General features: G+C 43.8%; 1 protein-coding gene across 3 annotated transcripts in view; it reads right to left on the reverse strand.

The window, feature by feature from the left end:
* Positions 1–19,366, reverse strand: part of EPB41L4A (erythrocyte membrane protein band 4.1 like 4A) — a 466,075-nt gene that overhangs the window by 211,799 nt on the left and 234,910 nt on the right. For all 3 annotated transcript variants that reach the window (XM_069752770.1, XM_069752780.1, XM_069752789.1), the window contains one exon: positions 8,454–8,505. In XM_069752770.1, coding sequence (XP_069608871.1) covers positions 8,454–8,505 — 52 coding nt within the window. The remainder of the gene's footprint in view (positions 1–8,453; positions 8,506–19,366) is intronic.

The following is a 19,366-nucleotide window of genomic DNA, read 5'->3' on the forward strand; positions in this document are numbered from 1 at the left end:
TGCGGGCATTATGTTGCGATTGCAGAGCCCCTGATGTACCTAAACTGTAGTAACCCCCCACAAGTGAGAACTTTGAATGCCCAAGTGCTTCACAGAAGTTTATAATGCAGAGTCATAAAAAAAAATATATATATATTTTTCCACAAAAAAGATTTTGTAGCCCCCAAGTTTTTATTTTCACAAGGGTAACAAGAGAAATTGGACCCCAGAAGTTGTTGTCCAATTTATCCCGAGTACGCTGATGCCCCATATGTGGGGGTAACCCACTGTTTGGGCGCACGGCAGAGCTCAGAAGGGAGGGAGCACCATTTGACTTTTTGAGCGCAAAATTGGCTGTCGTGTTTGGAGACCCCCTGATGTACCTAAACAGTGGAAACCCCCCAATTCTAGCTCCAACCCTACCCCCAACACACCCCTAACCCTAATCCCAACCTGATCCATAATCCTAATCACTAACCCTAACCATAATCACAACCCTTACCCCAAAACAACCCTAATGTCAACCCTAACCATAACCCTAATCAAAACCCTAAATCCAACACACCCCTAATCCTAATCTCAACCCTAACCTCAAACCTAACCCTAATCCCAATACACCCCTAATCACAACCCTAACCTTAACCCTAATCCCAAACCTAACCCTAATCCCAAGCGTAACCCTAATGCCAACCCTAACCCTAATACCAACCCTAATCCAAACCCTAACCCTAATCCCAACTCTAACCCTAACTTTAGCCCCAACCCTAACCCTAAGGCTACTTTCACACTTGCGTCGTTTGGCATTCCGTCGCAATCCGTCGCTTTGGACAAGAAACGGATCCTGCAAATGTGCCCGCAGGATGCGTTTTTTGCCCATAGACTTGTATTGCCGACGGATCGTGACGGATGGCCACACGTCGCGTCCGTCGTGCACTGGATCAGTTGTGTTTTGGCGGACAGTCGGCACAAAAAAACGTTCAATTAAACGTTTTTTTGTACGTCGCATCCGCCATTTCTGACCACGCATGCGTGGCCGTAACTCCGACCCCTCCTCCCCAGGACATAGATTGGGCAGCGGATGCATTGAATAACTACTGCCGCTGCCCACGTTGTGCACAATTTTCACAATATGCGTCGGTATGTCGGGCCGATGCATTTCGACGGCCCCGTACCGACGTAAGTGTGAAAGAAGCCTAACCCTAAATTTAGCCCCAACCCTAACCCTAAATTTAGCCCCAACCCTAGCCCTAACCCTAACCCTAGCCCTAACCCTAGCCCTAACCTTAGCCCTAACCCTAACCCTAGTCCTAACCCTAACCCTAGCCCTAACCCTAGACCTAACCCTAACCCTAATATTAGCCCCAACTGCTGTTCTCCTGCCGGCCAGCAGATGGAGACAGATGGCGGGCGCACTGCGCATGCGCCCGCCATTTTCTTTTGCCGGCGGCCAGGAGGAGCAGCAGGAGGATCCAGGGACACAGGTGAGTATGATAGGGTCCCTGAATCGCCCTATTTCTCTGTCCTCTGATGTGCGATCACATCAGAGGACAGAGAATTACACTTTACTTTTTTTTTTTGCGGTCGCCGGTAAACAGTTAATTACCGGCGATCGCAAAACAGGGGTCGGTAAAACCGACCCCGATCATGCTCTTTGGGGTCTCGACTACCCCCGGCAGCCGAGACCCCAAAGACTCTCGCGGGGCCGGCCGGCGGGCGCACTGCGCATGCGTCCGCCATTTTGAAGATGGCGGCGCCCACCGGGAGCCACGAGGAGCACCGGGAGAGACAGGTAAGTATTGGGGGGCTACCTGGGACCCCTTTTCTCTGTCCTCCGATGTGCGATCACATCGGAGGACAGAGAAATTAAAAAGAGATCGTGTTTTTTTTGTTTTTTTTGCGATCGCCGGTAAACGGTTAATTACCGGCGATCGCAAATGCGGGGTGGGTAAAAAAAAACCCGAATCATGTTCTCTGGGGTCTCGGCTACCCCCGGCAGCCGAGACCCCGGAGAAAATCCGACTCTGGGGGGCGCTATTTACTTTTTCCACAGCGCCGCTAATTAACAGCGCTGTGGTTTAAGTACCCTTAGCGGCCGCCGTTAAAAGGCGTATCGGCGGTCGCTAAGGGGTTAACAATGAACCTTTTCATATGGAAACAAACATAAAACTGGTTGTTCCACAAAGTACATTTTAATTAATAGATCTTAAAGGGAACCTGACACCCCGAAAATCGCGGGTGAGGTAAGCCCACCGAAATCAGGGGCTTATCTACAGCATTCTATAATGCTGTAGATAAGCCCCGATGTTACCTGAAAGAGGAGAAAAAGACATTAGATTATACTCACCCAGGGGCGGTCCCGCGGCTGGTCCGGTCGGATGGGCGTCTCCGGTCCGCTGCGGCGCCTCCCATCTTCATTCCAAGACGTCCTCTTCTGATCTTCAGACACGGCTCCGGCGCAGGCGTACTTTGTCTGCCCCGTTGAGGGCAGAGCAAAGTACTGCAGTGCGCAGGCGCCGGACCTCTCTGACCTTTCCGGCGCCTGCGCACTGCAGTACTTTGTTCTGCCCTCAACAGGGCAGACAAAGTACGCCTGCGCTGGAGCCGTGGCTGAAGATCAGAAGAGGACGTCTTGGAATGAAGATGGGAGGCGCCGCAGCGGACCAGAGACGCCCATCCGACCGGACCAGCAGCGGGGCCGCCCCTGGGTGAGTATAATCTAACGTCTTTTTCTCCTCTTTCAGGTAACATCGGGGGCTTATCTACAGCATTACAGAATGCTGTAGATAAGCCCCTGATGCCGATGGGCTTACCTCACCCGCGATTTTCGGGGTGACAGGTTCCCTTTAAGAGTCAGATCAAATGACTGGAGCATTGAGTATTTTTTCGCGGGCAGGCGTGTACATAGAAATCATGGGGCCCCATAGCAGAAATTCTAATTGGGTCCCCTCTAAAAAATAAAACCTTAATATTTGATGGGGTCACAGAGGAGCATATATCACAACTTTGCAGCCCTTACAAAGTAATTGTCCTCCTATTGAACAGCCTAGATTACCCTTTCATTGCCCCATAAAGTATGGAGCCAACAAAATTGCCCCCTCAAACACAGTATGATACCCTCCACACGCATAGTATGATGACACAATTGTACCCCGCCCCAAAAAAAAAGCTTCCCAGAAATATATGGTGACCCCAACACAGTATGATGAACTAACTGATCACCACAGAACCCTTCACACAGTATGATGAGCCCCACACAGTACTCTATGAAAAATAATGGACCCCATATAGTCCTCCATAGAGAATAATAGCCCCTGTGAGGCAGTGACAGGTGTTATATGCGAGAGTCGCTATATGTCCCTAGCTGTGATTGCAGTGCAAAATAAAAGTAAGTTTGGTCTTGGGCAAGCTATTTACCCAAGGCAGATTTAAGAAAACCCGGCAAGGGCTTTTATTTTTGGAGTGAAATACAGGATGATAGTGGGGCAGTTCGCTCCCTCCAAGCCGGGTCTTACAATTGCCCATGGCCACGGATTTTATTTAAAAAACCCTGCAGCAAAGGGTTTGGGTGTGTCAGTGTTGATTTTGCAAGCGACAGAGCAGGTGGCTCTGCAGCAGCTGGCTTGTGTGAGGCAACACAGAGCCAAGAGCATCAAATGCTTTGCTTAGTATCCCTCAGCATGACACTGTGGTGCAGTCGTCGTTGGCAATCGGTCTCGGAGACTAACTGTGGTGACGCCCCAGCTGCGATCCGGAAGATACAGTGTGCTGTTTATTTTGTGAGGTTTTGGACATTAAATACATTTGCTTTGAACTTTCCTGGGTCACTACCTCATTACTGCACGGTGTGAACACAGCTGCATTACATGCCACATAGTCATCCATACAGAATAATGACCCCACATAGGCCTCCACACAGTACAATGGGCCCCACATTAAAAATTTAAATATACACTCACTAATGATGAGCGAGTGTACTCGTTGCTCGGGTTTTCCAGAGCACCCTCGGATGACCTCCGAGTATTTATGACTGCTCGGAGATCTAGTTTTCATTGCGGCAGCTGAAAGATTTACAGCTACTAGCCAGGCTGAGTACATGTGGGGGTTACCTGGTTGCTAGGGAATCCCCACATGTAATCAAGCAGGCTATTAGATCATAAATCATTCAGCTGCCACGATGAAAACTAAATCTCCGAGCAGTGATAAATACTCAGACGTCACCCGAGCGTGCTTGGGAAAACCAGAGCAACAAGTACACTTGCTCATCACTAATAATAATAATAATAAAAATAATCTTTATTTTTATATAGCACTAACATATTCCGCAACGCTTTACAGTTTGCACACATTATCATCACTATCCCCGATGGGGCTCACAATCTAAATTCCCTATCAGTATGTCTTTGGAATGTGGGAGGAAACCGGAGTACCCGGAGGAAACCCACGCAAACACGCAGAGAACATAACTTCTTTGCAGATGTTGTCCTTGGTGGGGATTGAACCCAGGACTCAAGTGCTAACCACTGCGCCACCGTGCTGCCCACCTACTCACCTTTCCTCATTCCCCCACTATTCAGGTTTCTGAAACTCTTCACTGTTCAGCACAGAGGGTGCAAAATAATGACAACATCACACCTGTTGTGCTGAAACGATAGACACATATGGAGAATGATGGGGGAGGGAGTAGACAGCTTTCCGCTTCCAACTGTATCATCATCCAGGATGCCAATGCAGTTGAAAGTGTGATGCCCAGGACCAGGGGTGTTGGGCCGATATCGGCGTTGGCAAATACAATCACCCTGAGGGCAGATTTGATTCGTAGGCCAGAGTTGGACATGTTTTAGATGAATGCTTGCTTGGTCAAGATCTAACCTCCTGACTCCTCCATGCATTCTTAACGTGGCCAAGCGTGCATTTGTTTTTATTGGATGCATTTTATCTCTCCCAGAACAAAAAACATGGGCAGTTGAAATCCCCCATCTGATGATAAGTTATAAGCGATGGTCATGAGTAGAGTTGAGCGACTATGTTCGGAATCGGTTGCCTAATCTGAATTTGCCATATTCGTACCATATTGGTACCCTATTTGTGCCGAATTTATGTTTCATGATCGATTCCGAACATATCCAGATATTTCTACTCCCATTGACATCAATGACGTCCGTCTGTGTTTGGTGAATATTACAAATACAATATTCACAGCTGATCATAATTAGAACCGAATTTTGAAAACTTATCTCAACTCTAGTCAGGAGGGCCCCCATATAGTATTGGCTGACTGTTCTCACTAACATCAGGTGCAATACATCTAATGTGTATGACCAGAATATTTCATTTGAAGTATTGGTTAAGCCAAAACAGACAATTCAAAATCAGACCTGTGACCCCATACCAGGGATATCTCATGGACTCAAATGGTTCACTTTCTGTTAAAGGGAAGTTCTCATCAGAAAATGACCTATTGTTTAAAATAAGTTCTTGTGTTAAAGGTATTTGTTAAAGAATTGTCAATGTTTGTTAGTTGTTTTTCTTCCTTTTTACTTATCACAATCTGTATTAAAATAAAACTAGCAATTTTGCAATGTTTGCTATGGCCACTATGGCTTTTTTAGACTTTGGTTTCCTATTTTTTTAGGAAACGCCACAACACATGAACATAGCCAGAATGATTGGATCCAGACATGCTTTTGTATAGAAGCGTCTAATGAGCATGAGCAAAGGTCATTGTGAAGGAAGGGGGCGCAGGGTCAGTGGTCACATTACTTAGTGATTGGTGGATCCTGTGTAATCAGCCTTGTATAGAGGTGTTACCTGTCACTGTAATCCTGCTCTGAATATGGAGCCTTGCTGTAAATCTTTCCAGAAAAGACAGGCAGTATGAGTCTAGAAAAGCCCCAGTGACCAATGTGAAAATTGCAAGAATACCATTTTCTTTTAATACAGATAATAACAAGAAAAAAAAGCAATTAAAAAACATTACCCTTAAAAAAAATACATACAAAAACTCCCTGATAAATAGGTCATTTTCTGATAAGGGCTTCCTTTCAAAGTACCCCTTTTTTCTAATCACATACAGCCTCTTTGATGCTTTTTCTTGGTTTACTTTTTAATATACATAGTGGTAATAGATTCATGGATAAGGGTTTATGAAATTAAAAGAGAATAATTTAGGGCGTCAGTTCTGACTTTAAAGTGGTTTTCCACCCTTAGAAAAGTAGACTCGATATATTGCCTGCCATGTAAAATAACAAAATCAGACAAGTTTTCACCTTTTTTCTAATCATGCATAACCCTTTTAATGTATTTTTCTGTTTACATGTTAATATACATAGTAGTATTAAGGCTACGTTCACATTGGCGTTCCGCCAATGTGCGTCGCTGTTGCGCCGGCGACGCGCCGGCGACGCAGCGGTGACGCGCCCCTATGATTAACATAGGGGACGCGTGCGTCGTTTTGGTGACGTTTTTCGCCACGTGCGTCGTTTCCGACGCTAGCGTCGGACGCAAGAAAACGCTACATTGTAGCATTTTCTGTGCGTCCGATTTTCGTCAAAAACGACGCACGCGTCGCAAAACGCGTGCGTTTTTGCGCGCGTTTGCGCGCGTTTTTACGTGCGTCGCGCGTTGCGTCGCCGACGCAGGGCGGCGCAACGCTAGTGTGAACCTAGCCTAATGGATTCATAGATAAAAGAATTTGGAATTTAAAGAGAATAATTTAGGGCATAATTTCTGGCTTTAAAGGAGTTTTCCACTTTTAGAAACGTTGACTCCAAACATTGCCTGTGCTCTGTAACTCTGGTGGGTGTGGACCCACTGTGCCATGGGCCGGGCTTACCCTGGAGGGCTATGACTAAGTGTCTACTGTGTATTCATTAGAGCCTCTGATGGTGAGGATAGGCTGGACCGCCGGTAGACTAGACTCCAGGAATCACTCCAGGGCAGTCCCCCAGAACTGCAGCAGATGACTGGAGAGTCAAAGACTCAGGTACGGGGGACAGGTGGGCAAGACAAAAGCGATGTCGGATGGTCTGAAGTTGGGGCAGTAAGCACAGGTTCAGAATTCATAGCCGAGGTCAGGAGTGGAGAGATCAGGATAAATGAGAAGATAACAGGTGAGACAAACAGGAATACGCCAATACAGGAAGCTAGAGACTGAGCTGCTGAGAACTTAAGTTCAGGCGAGGAATGAAGGGTGGAGTTGCCCGATATATCACTGGCTGAGAAGTGATAGGCCAAGGAAAAAGATCTCTGCAGGACAGAATAGATACAATTCCTGCAGAGTTTGGTGGCACCCCCTATGAGGGGAGATAAGCACTAGGCAGCTCAGGGTGATTGTCTGGTACTGGGTGGAGCAGAGCGAAACACGCGGTGAGTACGGCAGGGCTTTGAAGGCGTGCGATGGCTGGCGTAACATCATGTATGGCTCTCCTCCGCTGCTGTGGTCTCAGTGTTTTGGCTGCAGTAGTCACGTAGCTTTGACAGCACACATCATTGTTGCAGTCACTCACGGAGCTCAGCAGCTTGTGCTGTCTACATCAGCAGAGCCACTGATTTCAGTGATTGGCTGCAGCAGTCATGTGATCTGTCGAGATGATGTCACCACTGCAGCCAAAACACTCAGACCCAAGCAGCGATAGGGAACTGATGCTGAATCTGGGGGGAGGAAACGGTCTGATTTTGATATTTTACATGGCAGGCTATGTTTGAGGTGCACTTTTCTAAAAGTGGAAAAACCCTTTAACATCAGAACCGATGCCTAATCATACTAATTGCTAGCATTTATCCATAGTCCATGTAGTAATCCTTTATTCAGTGCCAGCAATGAGTAGAACAATCAGTGTAGAAATATTTCAGAGTGTTCCCATTGTATCTTAACGTTGAAATATAGGGAATCCCATAGAATTCACTCAGTTTTGTTTTTCATCTGTAGTGTCATAATGTCTACTCAGAATGATGTAGAATACAAAAAATAGATTTATAGATCTCTCTGGCCAACATGGTACCAAAATATATGTAAATACTTTTATGTCAAATGACAAAATGTATCATTCCTACAATACTTTTTTATCTAATAATAATATCTACGCATTCTCCTGAAGACAATAGTGACTGACCGCCATTATCTTACTGCAAGAAACCTTTTGACACCACAACGTGTGTATTGCCGTAGTATCTACCCATTATTCTACTCCCCGTAAAATCTTTGAATCACAATATCTTTATTCATTACGACAGCAAAAAAATTTAGTGGAAAAAATAACAAAGAAATCCAACAGACATCAACTGGATGTAACAAGCTTCTCTATATTGTCAGACGCCACATCCATAGTTTGATATTCTGGGATCTCATTATATTAAATGCGTTATTGTGTGCGGTGTTAATCCTGTAAAATACACTATTCTGATGCATAATCTAGCTAATCCAGGTCGTGTCTCATACAAACTCCTGGCAAGGCCCACACATACACAGTACTTACTGCTAATCAAGTCTTTATGTTCTGAAATAGTCTTTGCTGGATCCAGCCAGTACTGTGTGGGAAAAAAATAAGTGTCACATTAATATAATAGTTAAGAACATGAATAATATAAAAAGCATAATGCAATGTTATCTAATAATATTTCAATTTTTTTTATGTATTTGAACAATTTTGGCTAGTAAAATACATGTACAAGTTCATTTGAAGAGAACCCACCATCACAACAAGAGGACAGTTTATGCTCTTATTTTATTCCTGCTGCTTCCAGAGTATTCAATATTTTGCTTTATCTTTTTGATACACTATAGTGTTCCAGAGATACGGGCCTTGTTATTTAGTGATAATGTTTTTGGTATTTCTTTAAGGGGCATTGCTCACCGGATAGTAATGCCTAAGGACACAACCCCAGAGGACCTAGGAGTCGCGCCTAATTAGTAAATGTCGTTACTAAATTAAAAAAGCCCATCTACTATAAAATTGTCTAAGGGTCACTTCCGTCTGTCTTTCTTTCTTTCTGTCTGTCATGGATATTCATTAGTCGCAGCCGCTGTCTGTCATGGAAATCCAAGTCGCTGATTGGTCGTGGCAAAACGTCCACGACCATTGCCATGACCAATCAGCGACAGGCACAGTCCGGCGGCAAAATGGCCGCTCCTTCCTCCCCTCAGTCAGTGCCCGCTCCATACTCCCCTCCAGTCAGCCCTCACACAGGGTTAATGGCAGTGTTAATGGACCGCGTTATGCGGCGGTGTAACGCACTCCATTAACGCAGCTATTAACCCTGTGTGACCAACTTTTTACCATTAATGATGCGTATGCAGCATCAATAGTAAAAAGATCTAATGTTACAAATAATAATAATAATAAAAAAAAAAGGTTATTCTCACCCTCCGACGTGGCGCACTGTCCTCGGCAGTGCAAGCGGCAGGTTCCGGTGCCAAGGATGCTATGCGAGAAGGACCTTCCATGATGTCACGGTCATGTGACCGCGATGTCATCACAAGTCCTGCGCTCATAACAACCCTGGGACCGGAAGCTGCCGCGTGCACCGCACACAGGCGCCAGGACTACAAGGGGCCCTCGGAAGGTGAGTATATGTTTATTTTTTATTTTAAGTCTTTTTTTAACCACGCATATAGTGCCCACATTGCTATATACTACGTGGGCTGCGTTACATACTGCATGGGCTGAGTAATATACTACATGGCTGCTATGTACTACGTGGGCAGTGTTATATACTATATGGGCAATGTTATATACTGCGTGGGCTGCGTTATATACTACATGGCTGCTATACACTATGTGGGCAGTGTTATATACTATGTGGGCAATGTTATATACTGTGTGGGCTGCGTTATATACCGTGTGGGCTGTTATATGCTACGTGGGCAATGTTATATACTGTGTGGGCAGTGTTATATATTGCGTGGGCTGCGTTATATACTACATGGCTGCTATATACTACGTGGGCAGTGTTATATACTATGTGGGCAATGTTATATACTGTGTGGGCTGCATTATATTCTACATGGCTGCTATATACTATGTGGGCAGTGTTATATACTATGTGGGCAATGTTATATACTGTGTGGGCTGCGTTATATACTACATGGCTGCTATATACCACGTGGGCAGTGTTATATACTATGTGGGCAGTGTTATATTCTGTGTGGGCTGCGTTATATACTGCATGGCTGCTATATACCCCGTGGGCAGTGTTATATACTATGTGGGCAGTGTTATATTCTGTGTGGGCTGCGTTTTATACTGCATGGCTGCTATATACTACGTGGCCAGTGTTATATACTATGTGGGCAATGTTATATACTGTGTGGGCTGCGTTATATACTACATGGCTGCTATATACCACGTGGGCAGTGTTATATACTATGTGGGCAGTGTTATATTCTGTATGGGCTGCGTTATATACTGCATGGCTGCTATATACCACGTGGGCAGTGTTATATACTATGTGGGCAGTGTTATATTCTGTGTGGGCTGCGTTTTATACTGCATGGCTGCTATATACTACGTGGCCAGTGTTATATACAGTCATGGCCAAAAGTATTGACACCCCTGCAATTCTGTCAGATAATACTCATTTTCTTCCTGAAAATGATTGCAAACACAAATTATTTGGTATTATTATCTTCATTTAATTTGTCTTAAATGAAAAAACACAAGAGAGAAATTGCAGGGGCAAGACTGTACTATGTGGGCAATGTTACATACTGCGTGGGCTGTGTTATATACTGTTTGGCATGTGTTATATACTGCGTGGCCACTGTTATATACTGCGTGGCCTGTATTAACGCATCGGGTATTCAAGAATATGTCGTGGCCTGTGCTATATACTATGTGGCTGCTATATACATACATATTCTAGAATACACACCAGGCCACCATCTAGTATATCTAAAAACAGCATGAAATAAAATCAGATCAAAACTTGGTCACTTAACATGGTGACAGGTCCTCTTTAAATATCATTTAATAATAGTGATATTTTCTATAAAATTAGGCAGAATGGTGCTTTCTCCTGCCTACGACTGTTCTGTAGCGTACCAATGGATGAACTCAGGCAGGATACAAAAAGCGCAAGACTATAGTGAAGAATTTCTTAGAGTTATTACAGGCACGCGTTTCATGATCATACTGTGTTTTAGTCATCACGATGGCCTCAGCACAGCCTTGAGCTATTGACATTAAATTCTTGGTGTTTTTTTTTTTTTTTTTTTTTTTAAAGGTACATGGCCCCAATGTACAGAGGGAACATCATAGGAAAACGCTGCCTTATTTATCTTGTTCACAAGACAAATAAGGCAGCGTTTTCCTATGATGTTCACAAGACAAATAAGGCAGCGTTTTCCTATGATGTTCATAAGACAAATAAGGCAGCGTTTTCCTACGATGTTCACAAGACAAATAAGGCAGCGTTTTCCTATGATGTTCATAAGACAAATAAGGCAGCGTTTTCCTATGATGTTCACAAGACAAATAAGGCAGCGTTTTCCTATGATGTTCACATCATAGAAAAACGCTGCCTTATTTGTCTTACTAGATGGTGGCCCGATTCTAACGCATCGGGTATTCTAGAATATGTATGTATATAGCAGCCACATAGTATATAGCACAGGCCACCACATATTCTTGAATACCCGATGCGATAATACAGTTCACGCAGTACATAACAGTGGCCACGCGGTATATAACACAGGCCAAACAGTATATAACACAGCCCACAAAGTATATAACATTGCCCACATAGTATATAACACTGGCCACGTAGTATATAGCAGCCATGCAGTATATAACGCATTCCACACAGTATATAACACTGCCCACGTAGTGTATAGCAGCCATGTATTATATAATGCAGCCCACACAGTATATAACACTGCCCACGTAGTATATAGCAGCCATGTAGTATATAATGCAGGTCATGCAGTATATAACATTGCCCACATAGTATATAACACTGCCCACATAGTATAGCCATGTAGTATATAACGCAGCCCACGCAGTATATAACATTGCCTATATAGTATATAACACTGCCCACGTAGTACATAGCAGCCATGTAGTATATATAACGCAGCCCATGCAGTATGTAACACAGCCCACGTAGTATATAGCAATGTGGGCACTATATGCGTGATTAAAAAAGATTTAAAATAAAAAAAAACATATACTCACCTTCCGAAGGCCAATTGAAGTCCTGGCGCCTGTGTGCAGTGCACGCGACAGTTTCTGGTCCCAGGGTTGGTATGAGCGCAGGACCTGTGATGATGTCGCGGTCACATGAACGTGATGTCATGGAAGGTCCTTCTCGCATAGTATCCTTGGCACCGGAACCTGCCGCTTGCACTGCCGAGGACAGCGCGCCACATCGGAGGGTGAGAATAACCTTTTTTTTTTATTATTATTATTATTTGTAACATTAGATCTTTTTACTATTGATGCTGCATACGCATCATCAATAGTAAAAAGTTGGTCCCACAGGGTTAATAGCTGTGTTAATGGAGTGCGTTACACTGTGGCATAACGCTGCCATTAACCCTGTGTGAGGGCTGACTGGAGGGGAGTATGGAGCGGGCACTGACTGCCGGGAGGAAGGAGCGTCCATTTTGCCGCTGGGCTGTGCCCGTCGCTGATTGGTCATGGCAATGGTCGTGGGCGTTTTGCCACGACCAATCAGCGACTTGGCTTTCCATGACAGACAGAGGCCGCGACCAATGAATATCCATGACAGACAGAAAGACAGACGGAAGTGACCCATAGACAATTATATAGTAGATGAACATCATAGGAGAACGCTGCCTTATTTGTCTTATGAACATCATAGGAAAAGGCTGCCATATTTGTTTTGTGAACACCAGATTGGGAAATCAGTGGTTTGTTTAACCAAGTGTCAAATGGGCATTTTCACATTGGAGATAAATTTCCATTCCTTGCTGGTAACATCATCATTGCCGATCAGAAAACTATAAAGTTCCTGACATTGTACACAAGGTTTTATTTGTTACATGCAGAATTAAGATCAATGATAAAAAAAATTAAAAAATACATTTTAATATGATTGTACAGAAACAAAGATATGGGAAAAGTAGCATAAAAATGCCTTCTCTCATTGTAGAACAATATAGGATTCATTCATGCATTTTTCTTGTCACCAGACATTTTCCAAGCCCCTTAAAAGGCCTGTGTCAGAACAGAATGACTGTTGAAAACCCAGTCCAGGCGCTCGGCCATTAGAGAGAAATAACATTTTCTCTAATAAGCGAGACTGTCTAGGTTTCTTGCTGGCCATGCTTCTGGCAGCAGAAAATGCCTGGCAGTTACCATTTAAAGGGGTTTATCAGTGTTCTGATAAAAGTCTGTAGTCATTCTAAGTGACCACAGGCCTCTGAATCCAGACACTGTGATCAAGATTCATCAGTGTTGCTGGTGAGAGCGGATGGTCACTTGACCGGAAGTATGTGATTTGCATACATGTGGTCACAGTCAAACTATACATGCTTAACTTATCCCAATTCATTTGTATGGAGAAAAGACAGGCACATCTAGATGGAATGTGGCTGGAAGTTTAAAACGCACATTCTTGTGCGAGGCGCGGGGGCGCCAGACAGCAGGTCACACGGTGCCAACCTCCGTAGTAAGGCAGGGAGAGTACAGAAATCTGGTAGGGTGAAGCACCATTCCTGGCTCCTATGTTCTCCTTTTTTCGTTTTTGAACATCATCAATATGTTCTCCTTTTTAATGGTGATGGTGGTTCTGAGTTGTTATTATTATTTATTTATATAGCACCATTAATTCTATGGTGCTGTATATGGAAAAGGAGTTACGCACAGAGTTATAGATATCGTTTACAGTAAACAAATTTACAATGAGAGACTGGTACAGAGGGGAGAGGACCCTGTCCTTGCAGACTTACATTCTATGGGATAATGGGGAAGAGACAGAAGGTCGGGGGTGCAGCAGCTCTGGTGGTGGTGAAGCGGCAGCTCTGGTGGTGGTGAGGCAGCAGCTCTGGTGGTGGTGAGGCGGCAGCTCGGGTGGTGGTGAGGTGGCAGCTCGGGTGGTGGTGAGGCGGCAGCTCGGGTGGTGGTGAGGCGGCAGAATGGTTATTGCAGGCTGTAGGCTTTCCTGAAGAGTTGTGTTTTCAGGTTCTATCTGAAGGATCCGAGGGTGGTGGATAATCGGACGTGTGGAGGCGTGGAGTTCCAGATGATGGGGATATTCGGGAGAAATCTTGGAGACGGTTGTGTGAGGAATGAATAAGTGTGGAGGAGAGTAGGAGGTCTTGGGAGGATCGAAGATTACGTGAGGGAAGATATTGGGAGATTAGTTCAGAGATATAGGGAGGGGACAGGTTGTGGATGGCTTTGTAGAACAGTGTTAGTAGCTTGAACTGGATTCGTTGGGGAATTGGAAACCAGTGGAGGGATTTCCAGAGGGGAGAAGCAGGCGAGTAGCGAGGAGAGAGGTGGATTAGCCGGGCAGCAGAGTTGAGGACAGACTGGAGTGGTGCAAGAGAGTTAGCGAGGAGGCCACAGAGGAGGGTGTTGCAGTAATCGAGGCGGGAGATGATGAGGGCATGCACAAGAGTTTTAGTAGACTGTGAGCTGAGGAAGGGACAGATTCTGGAGATATTTTTGAGTTGGAGGCGACAAGAGGTGGCAAGAGTTTGGAACTGTGGTTTGAAGGACAGAGCAGAGTCGAGATTTACCCTGAGATAGCGGATTTCAGGTGCGGGAGAGATAGATCAGGTAAGGGGAATATGTGAGATGGGGGAAAGATGATGAGTTTGGTTTTGCCTACATTGAGTTTTAGGAAGCGAGAGGTGAAGAAGGAGCATATGGCTGATAGACACTCTGGGATTCTGGACAGCAGAGAGGTGACATCTGGGCCAGAGAGGTAGATCTGAGTGTCGTCCGCATACAGGTGGTACTGGAAACCATGGGACTTTATGAGTTGTATTTCTGAGTTGTGTTTCCACTGTTATTTCATTTAAAAAAAAATAACTAAAGGTTATATTTTAGAATATCTAGAAGTACCGAGGTTGCTGCGGTGACTACTTGACTTTTATATACCAGTACAGAGGCATCTTTCAATCTGTGAATCAACCAGTGGTAGCAGATAAAACAGTGATATTATAAAAGCTGCAGCAAGTAACCCTGTAAGTGACATCTCTGGAAATACTTGTTTATCTTGACAGACTTTATATAGCAGGGGAAAGATGAACAGATGTGAATGGCAATGTTACTGAACTGAAGTAAAATCCATTGGAAAGGCTCATGGACAGGCTCGGATCTGCTGGTAGACCCCTGTGCATGAGTGGGCCCACCGCCCTCCTAGGAGCAGAACTTGGCACAATACACTTGATGCACTATGTACAGACAAAGGTGGCATATTGTCATTCATTTAAAGAACTAGTCAGTTTTGTGAATGAAGGTAATGCAATATTTGCATGTAGCTGAGTACTGGGCCCCCAGAAATGATGTTACTGGTGGGCACTGGACACCGCACTCTGGCACTGCTCACTATATTACACGGTCAGCAGATTTTTCAGATTCCTCAGGAAATTCTGACAAATATAAAAACCATTACAACCGTCACACCTATTAAAAACCAATGACACCTAATAATAACCAGGTCATTGAATCTACTGTGAAATCTGCAAAATAATGAGCATGCTGCACATTTCAAAATCCGCATCATGCTCATATTTCTGCACAGATTTTTCCCACTGTGGGTAGGAAAGAAGTTTTAAGGATGGAGTTCTGCGCACCTGATCCACAAATTCACTGCTGTAAACTGCCAGATCGGGGGTGCAGAACCTGTAGTACAGGACGAGGCATAATGTTCCCGGCTGTCTGCTTAAAAGAATTAGAAAGGGAAAAAAGTCCATATTAATAACGCACGTGCTATGAATGCCATGACACTGCCATGTAATCCAGCATTACACCAAATCATTTTTATCTATAGCCATTTAGCACAATATGGACGGTCTGCAGAATCAAAACAACCTAAAGCAATCTATTAAAATAGGGATTAGCAGAACAAAAATGTAATTAGAGGATAAAAAAAATCTAATTATGCCAAGAAAATTGGAATTGACGACATTCAAGGAAGGAAAAATTAACCCTTCAATAGAAACTACAGCAAACATTCATCCACTGAGCAGCACACCAGAATAATTATGCATAAGAGTGAATATGATATCTCCCTATAGTTATTATTACCTATTTTTCCCAACAGGCATGGACAGCTGCAAATTTTCACCTTCTGGGTTTTTGGTCTTTAGAAGAGAGTATTTTGCGTTTAATGTTAGGAAGTTTGACCTACAACATTGCGATGTACCGTATTGTATATCTAATGAAGCCTGTTTTAGAAGTGGCATCCAATTTGATCAGTAAACAAAAAAATAACATTTCACACGACAAGCTAGACAAACAGTGGGAAAAAGCAGATAGTAATCTTTTTGCAGCACCTAGAGCGGTGACCTGCAGATCTTGATGTTAGATCATCAATGAAATGTAGCTCCCTGACAGCAGCAGCAATCTTGCAGCCCCACATAAAGACACTACCACCACCATGTTTCACTGTAGGCACCATGTATTTAGAAAAAAACTAATTTATCAATTGCACAAAGCGATGGTAGCATCTTCTCTTTCACTACAGAGCAGTACACCTGTGAATTCATGATTCCATTAATGAAATACAGCTTTATGTTTCATTGGAGGCACCATGAATTTTTCTAAATTGTTTTATCTAAATGCATGCTACCATCACTCCATGCCATTGGTAGACTTGTACTTTTCAAACATGACAATGATCCAAAACACACACCTGTTGCATTTACCAAAGCAGGGTGAAAGTGATTTAGCGGCCAACTACAGTAATGTCCTGATCTGAACTCAGCCAAAGCTCATATGGAGAATTCTGAAGAGTCAAGTCGATCATCACTCTTCATCCAGCATTCAGGCTCTATACGAAGTCATTCTTGAAGAATGAAAAAGATAGATGTTGCAATAAGTCATCAACTTATTCATTCCATGCCTAGAAGACTTGGTGCTGTCCTTAAAAAGGATTAAGGTCATACAAAATACTAGATGTAGTAGATTGAGGTGTGGGGTGTGTTCATTTTTGCATGAACCAATTTGAGTAAAACGAATGATTTTGTAACGAAAGTTATATTATTAACATTACTTTCATACTATGGGTTAAAAAAAAATGTTCTCTCAAACTTAGCCCGGTCAAAATTGCCAAATTTGCTCTTGTATTCAGTGAGCTATTCATTATCGTATATTTCAGACTATAAGATGCACTTTTCTCCAAAAAAATTTGGGAGAAAAATGGGGGGTGAGTCTTAAAGTCTGAATACAGGCTTTCGGGGGGTTGTGACAGTGGTATAGCAGCGTCCCTGCCTCAAGGACCCGGCGGCGGCAGAGTGGAGTGCATCGTTTGTTTCCCTGCGGCCATCCTCCTGAAGCTGTGTGCCGGCGCGTCTGCAGATTGAGATCTTGGTGGCACTCGGCTTCAGGAAAATTGCCGCCGGAGGCCACGCATGCACAGATGAAGATCTTGGCGAACAATTTCCTGAAGCCGAGGGCTGCCGAGATCTCAACCTGCGCACGTGCGGCCTCAGGAAGATGGCCACCGAGAAACCGGTGATGCACTCGACTTTGCTCATCGTGAACACCGGGCCGCAGCATCGTCACATTTCTGCTGCCGGCATCCTGAGGAAGGGACCCTGCTCCATGCTCTGCCTCACCGCCGACACCAGACTCGAAGCATCTAACCACTGGGATACCCCAGGACTGCAGCATTGCTCCACTTCTGCCACCACCGGCTTCCTGAGGAAGGGACCATGCCTTCTGTGACCCTGCTCTACCATCGCCGACCCTCAAGTAAGACACCTTAAAATTCGGACTGTAAGACTACTCCCATCTTATAAAAATCTTTTTTCTGCTATTTTCCACAACAAAATTTGGGATGCGTCTTATGGTCCGGTGCGCCTTATAGTCTGAAAAATATGGCAATATCTTACATTTCACAGGGGTTGTACTCATTTATACCAAACACAGAATCCTTTGAATAGCTGATAACTTGTTTTCACTGGACAACCTATTTAACGGTGAAAAAAATGTAATAGTTTGTTATGAAGGCTGCTGGTTTCAGACATATCATACTTTGTGTAGTCAGAATGACACTACTGATATAAGATCCTCTTTGGTTCCACATAACAATAGGGATTCACATTATCCTAACAGTCTGAAGTTGGAGAGGAGGCCCTGTCTCCTGGTCACCAGTCACACACAGCAGAGAAATACTACAATAGTAGAGGGGATCCATTACACACCATGGCACACATTCAACGCCCTGTCTCATTCATCAGCATGTTATCAAACGGTGTGATAACTGTCTCATAAAGACGAATGATGACGGAAGGTATTATCCCTTACAGATGACTTTTGTTATCCAGCTATCTACACAGACAGTGAGTTACATGAACAAACGCCCTGATAAAGCCTGAAGACAAAGTACGGCACTGTTCCTTGATGAAGTATTCCGCTGCAGTGAAATGAACACAAAAAGCAACTTATTAGCAATTTACATGTTTCCCAACCTCACTTCAAAAAAACAAAAACCGCCCCGTAAAAGAAGAGAAATCTTTCTTGATTCTGTAACAGAGGTCTTTGTAATAATTACTTCTCTATTGTAGATTAAAGTCATTTTAATATCAAAGTACTCTCTCAAGGACCAATTATACAAGATCTGCTGAAAAAATGTCTATGTGAAGTGAGTTATCCAGAGTAGAGAAGACTTAACAGAAATCCAGCTAAGTAACTGATCAATGTGAAGGGAACCAAACTATAAGAGGGGCACAAGAACAGACGAACTAAAATTCAGCCCTGGCATTTGAAAGCACACAGGCCTATGCTGTACCCGTCCCCATCCCCAGATTGGGGTCTCTATTAATTTATAGCATCTTGCCTGCAGGAAATCAAGTGTACTACCTATATTTCCAATAATAACTCTATACAAGATTTATTAATTATAATATTGTAATATAACAAACAAATATCACCAGATATACAGTGGTGATAATACCGCCATACTAATCATTAGCCAAAACCACTGTACTAGGACTTGTATTACCATGATACCGTGACCATATATTAGTAATCACAGTTTTACACCAGGGCTCTGCAGACCATATGTGAATGTTTTACAGGTTCTCACCAGTTACGTTCTCGCTGATAATTGTCATTCATTTTCCCCTTTTCTTTTTTATTCAACCCAAACGACATGATGACTTCTTCCATCCATAACTCGTCCATGCAAAATGTCACACAGAAACATCCTTTATTTTACTGTTTTTCCAGCCCTCTCTGCACATTCCCCC

The sequence above is a fragment of the Ranitomeya imitator genome, chromosome 1 (genome assembly GCF_032444005.1).
Source record: "Ranitomeya imitator isolate aRanImi1 chromosome 1, aRanImi1.pri, whole genome shotgun sequence".
Taxonomy (NCBI): Eukaryota; Metazoa; Chordata; class Amphibia; order Anura; family Dendrobatidae; genus Ranitomeya; species Ranitomeya imitator.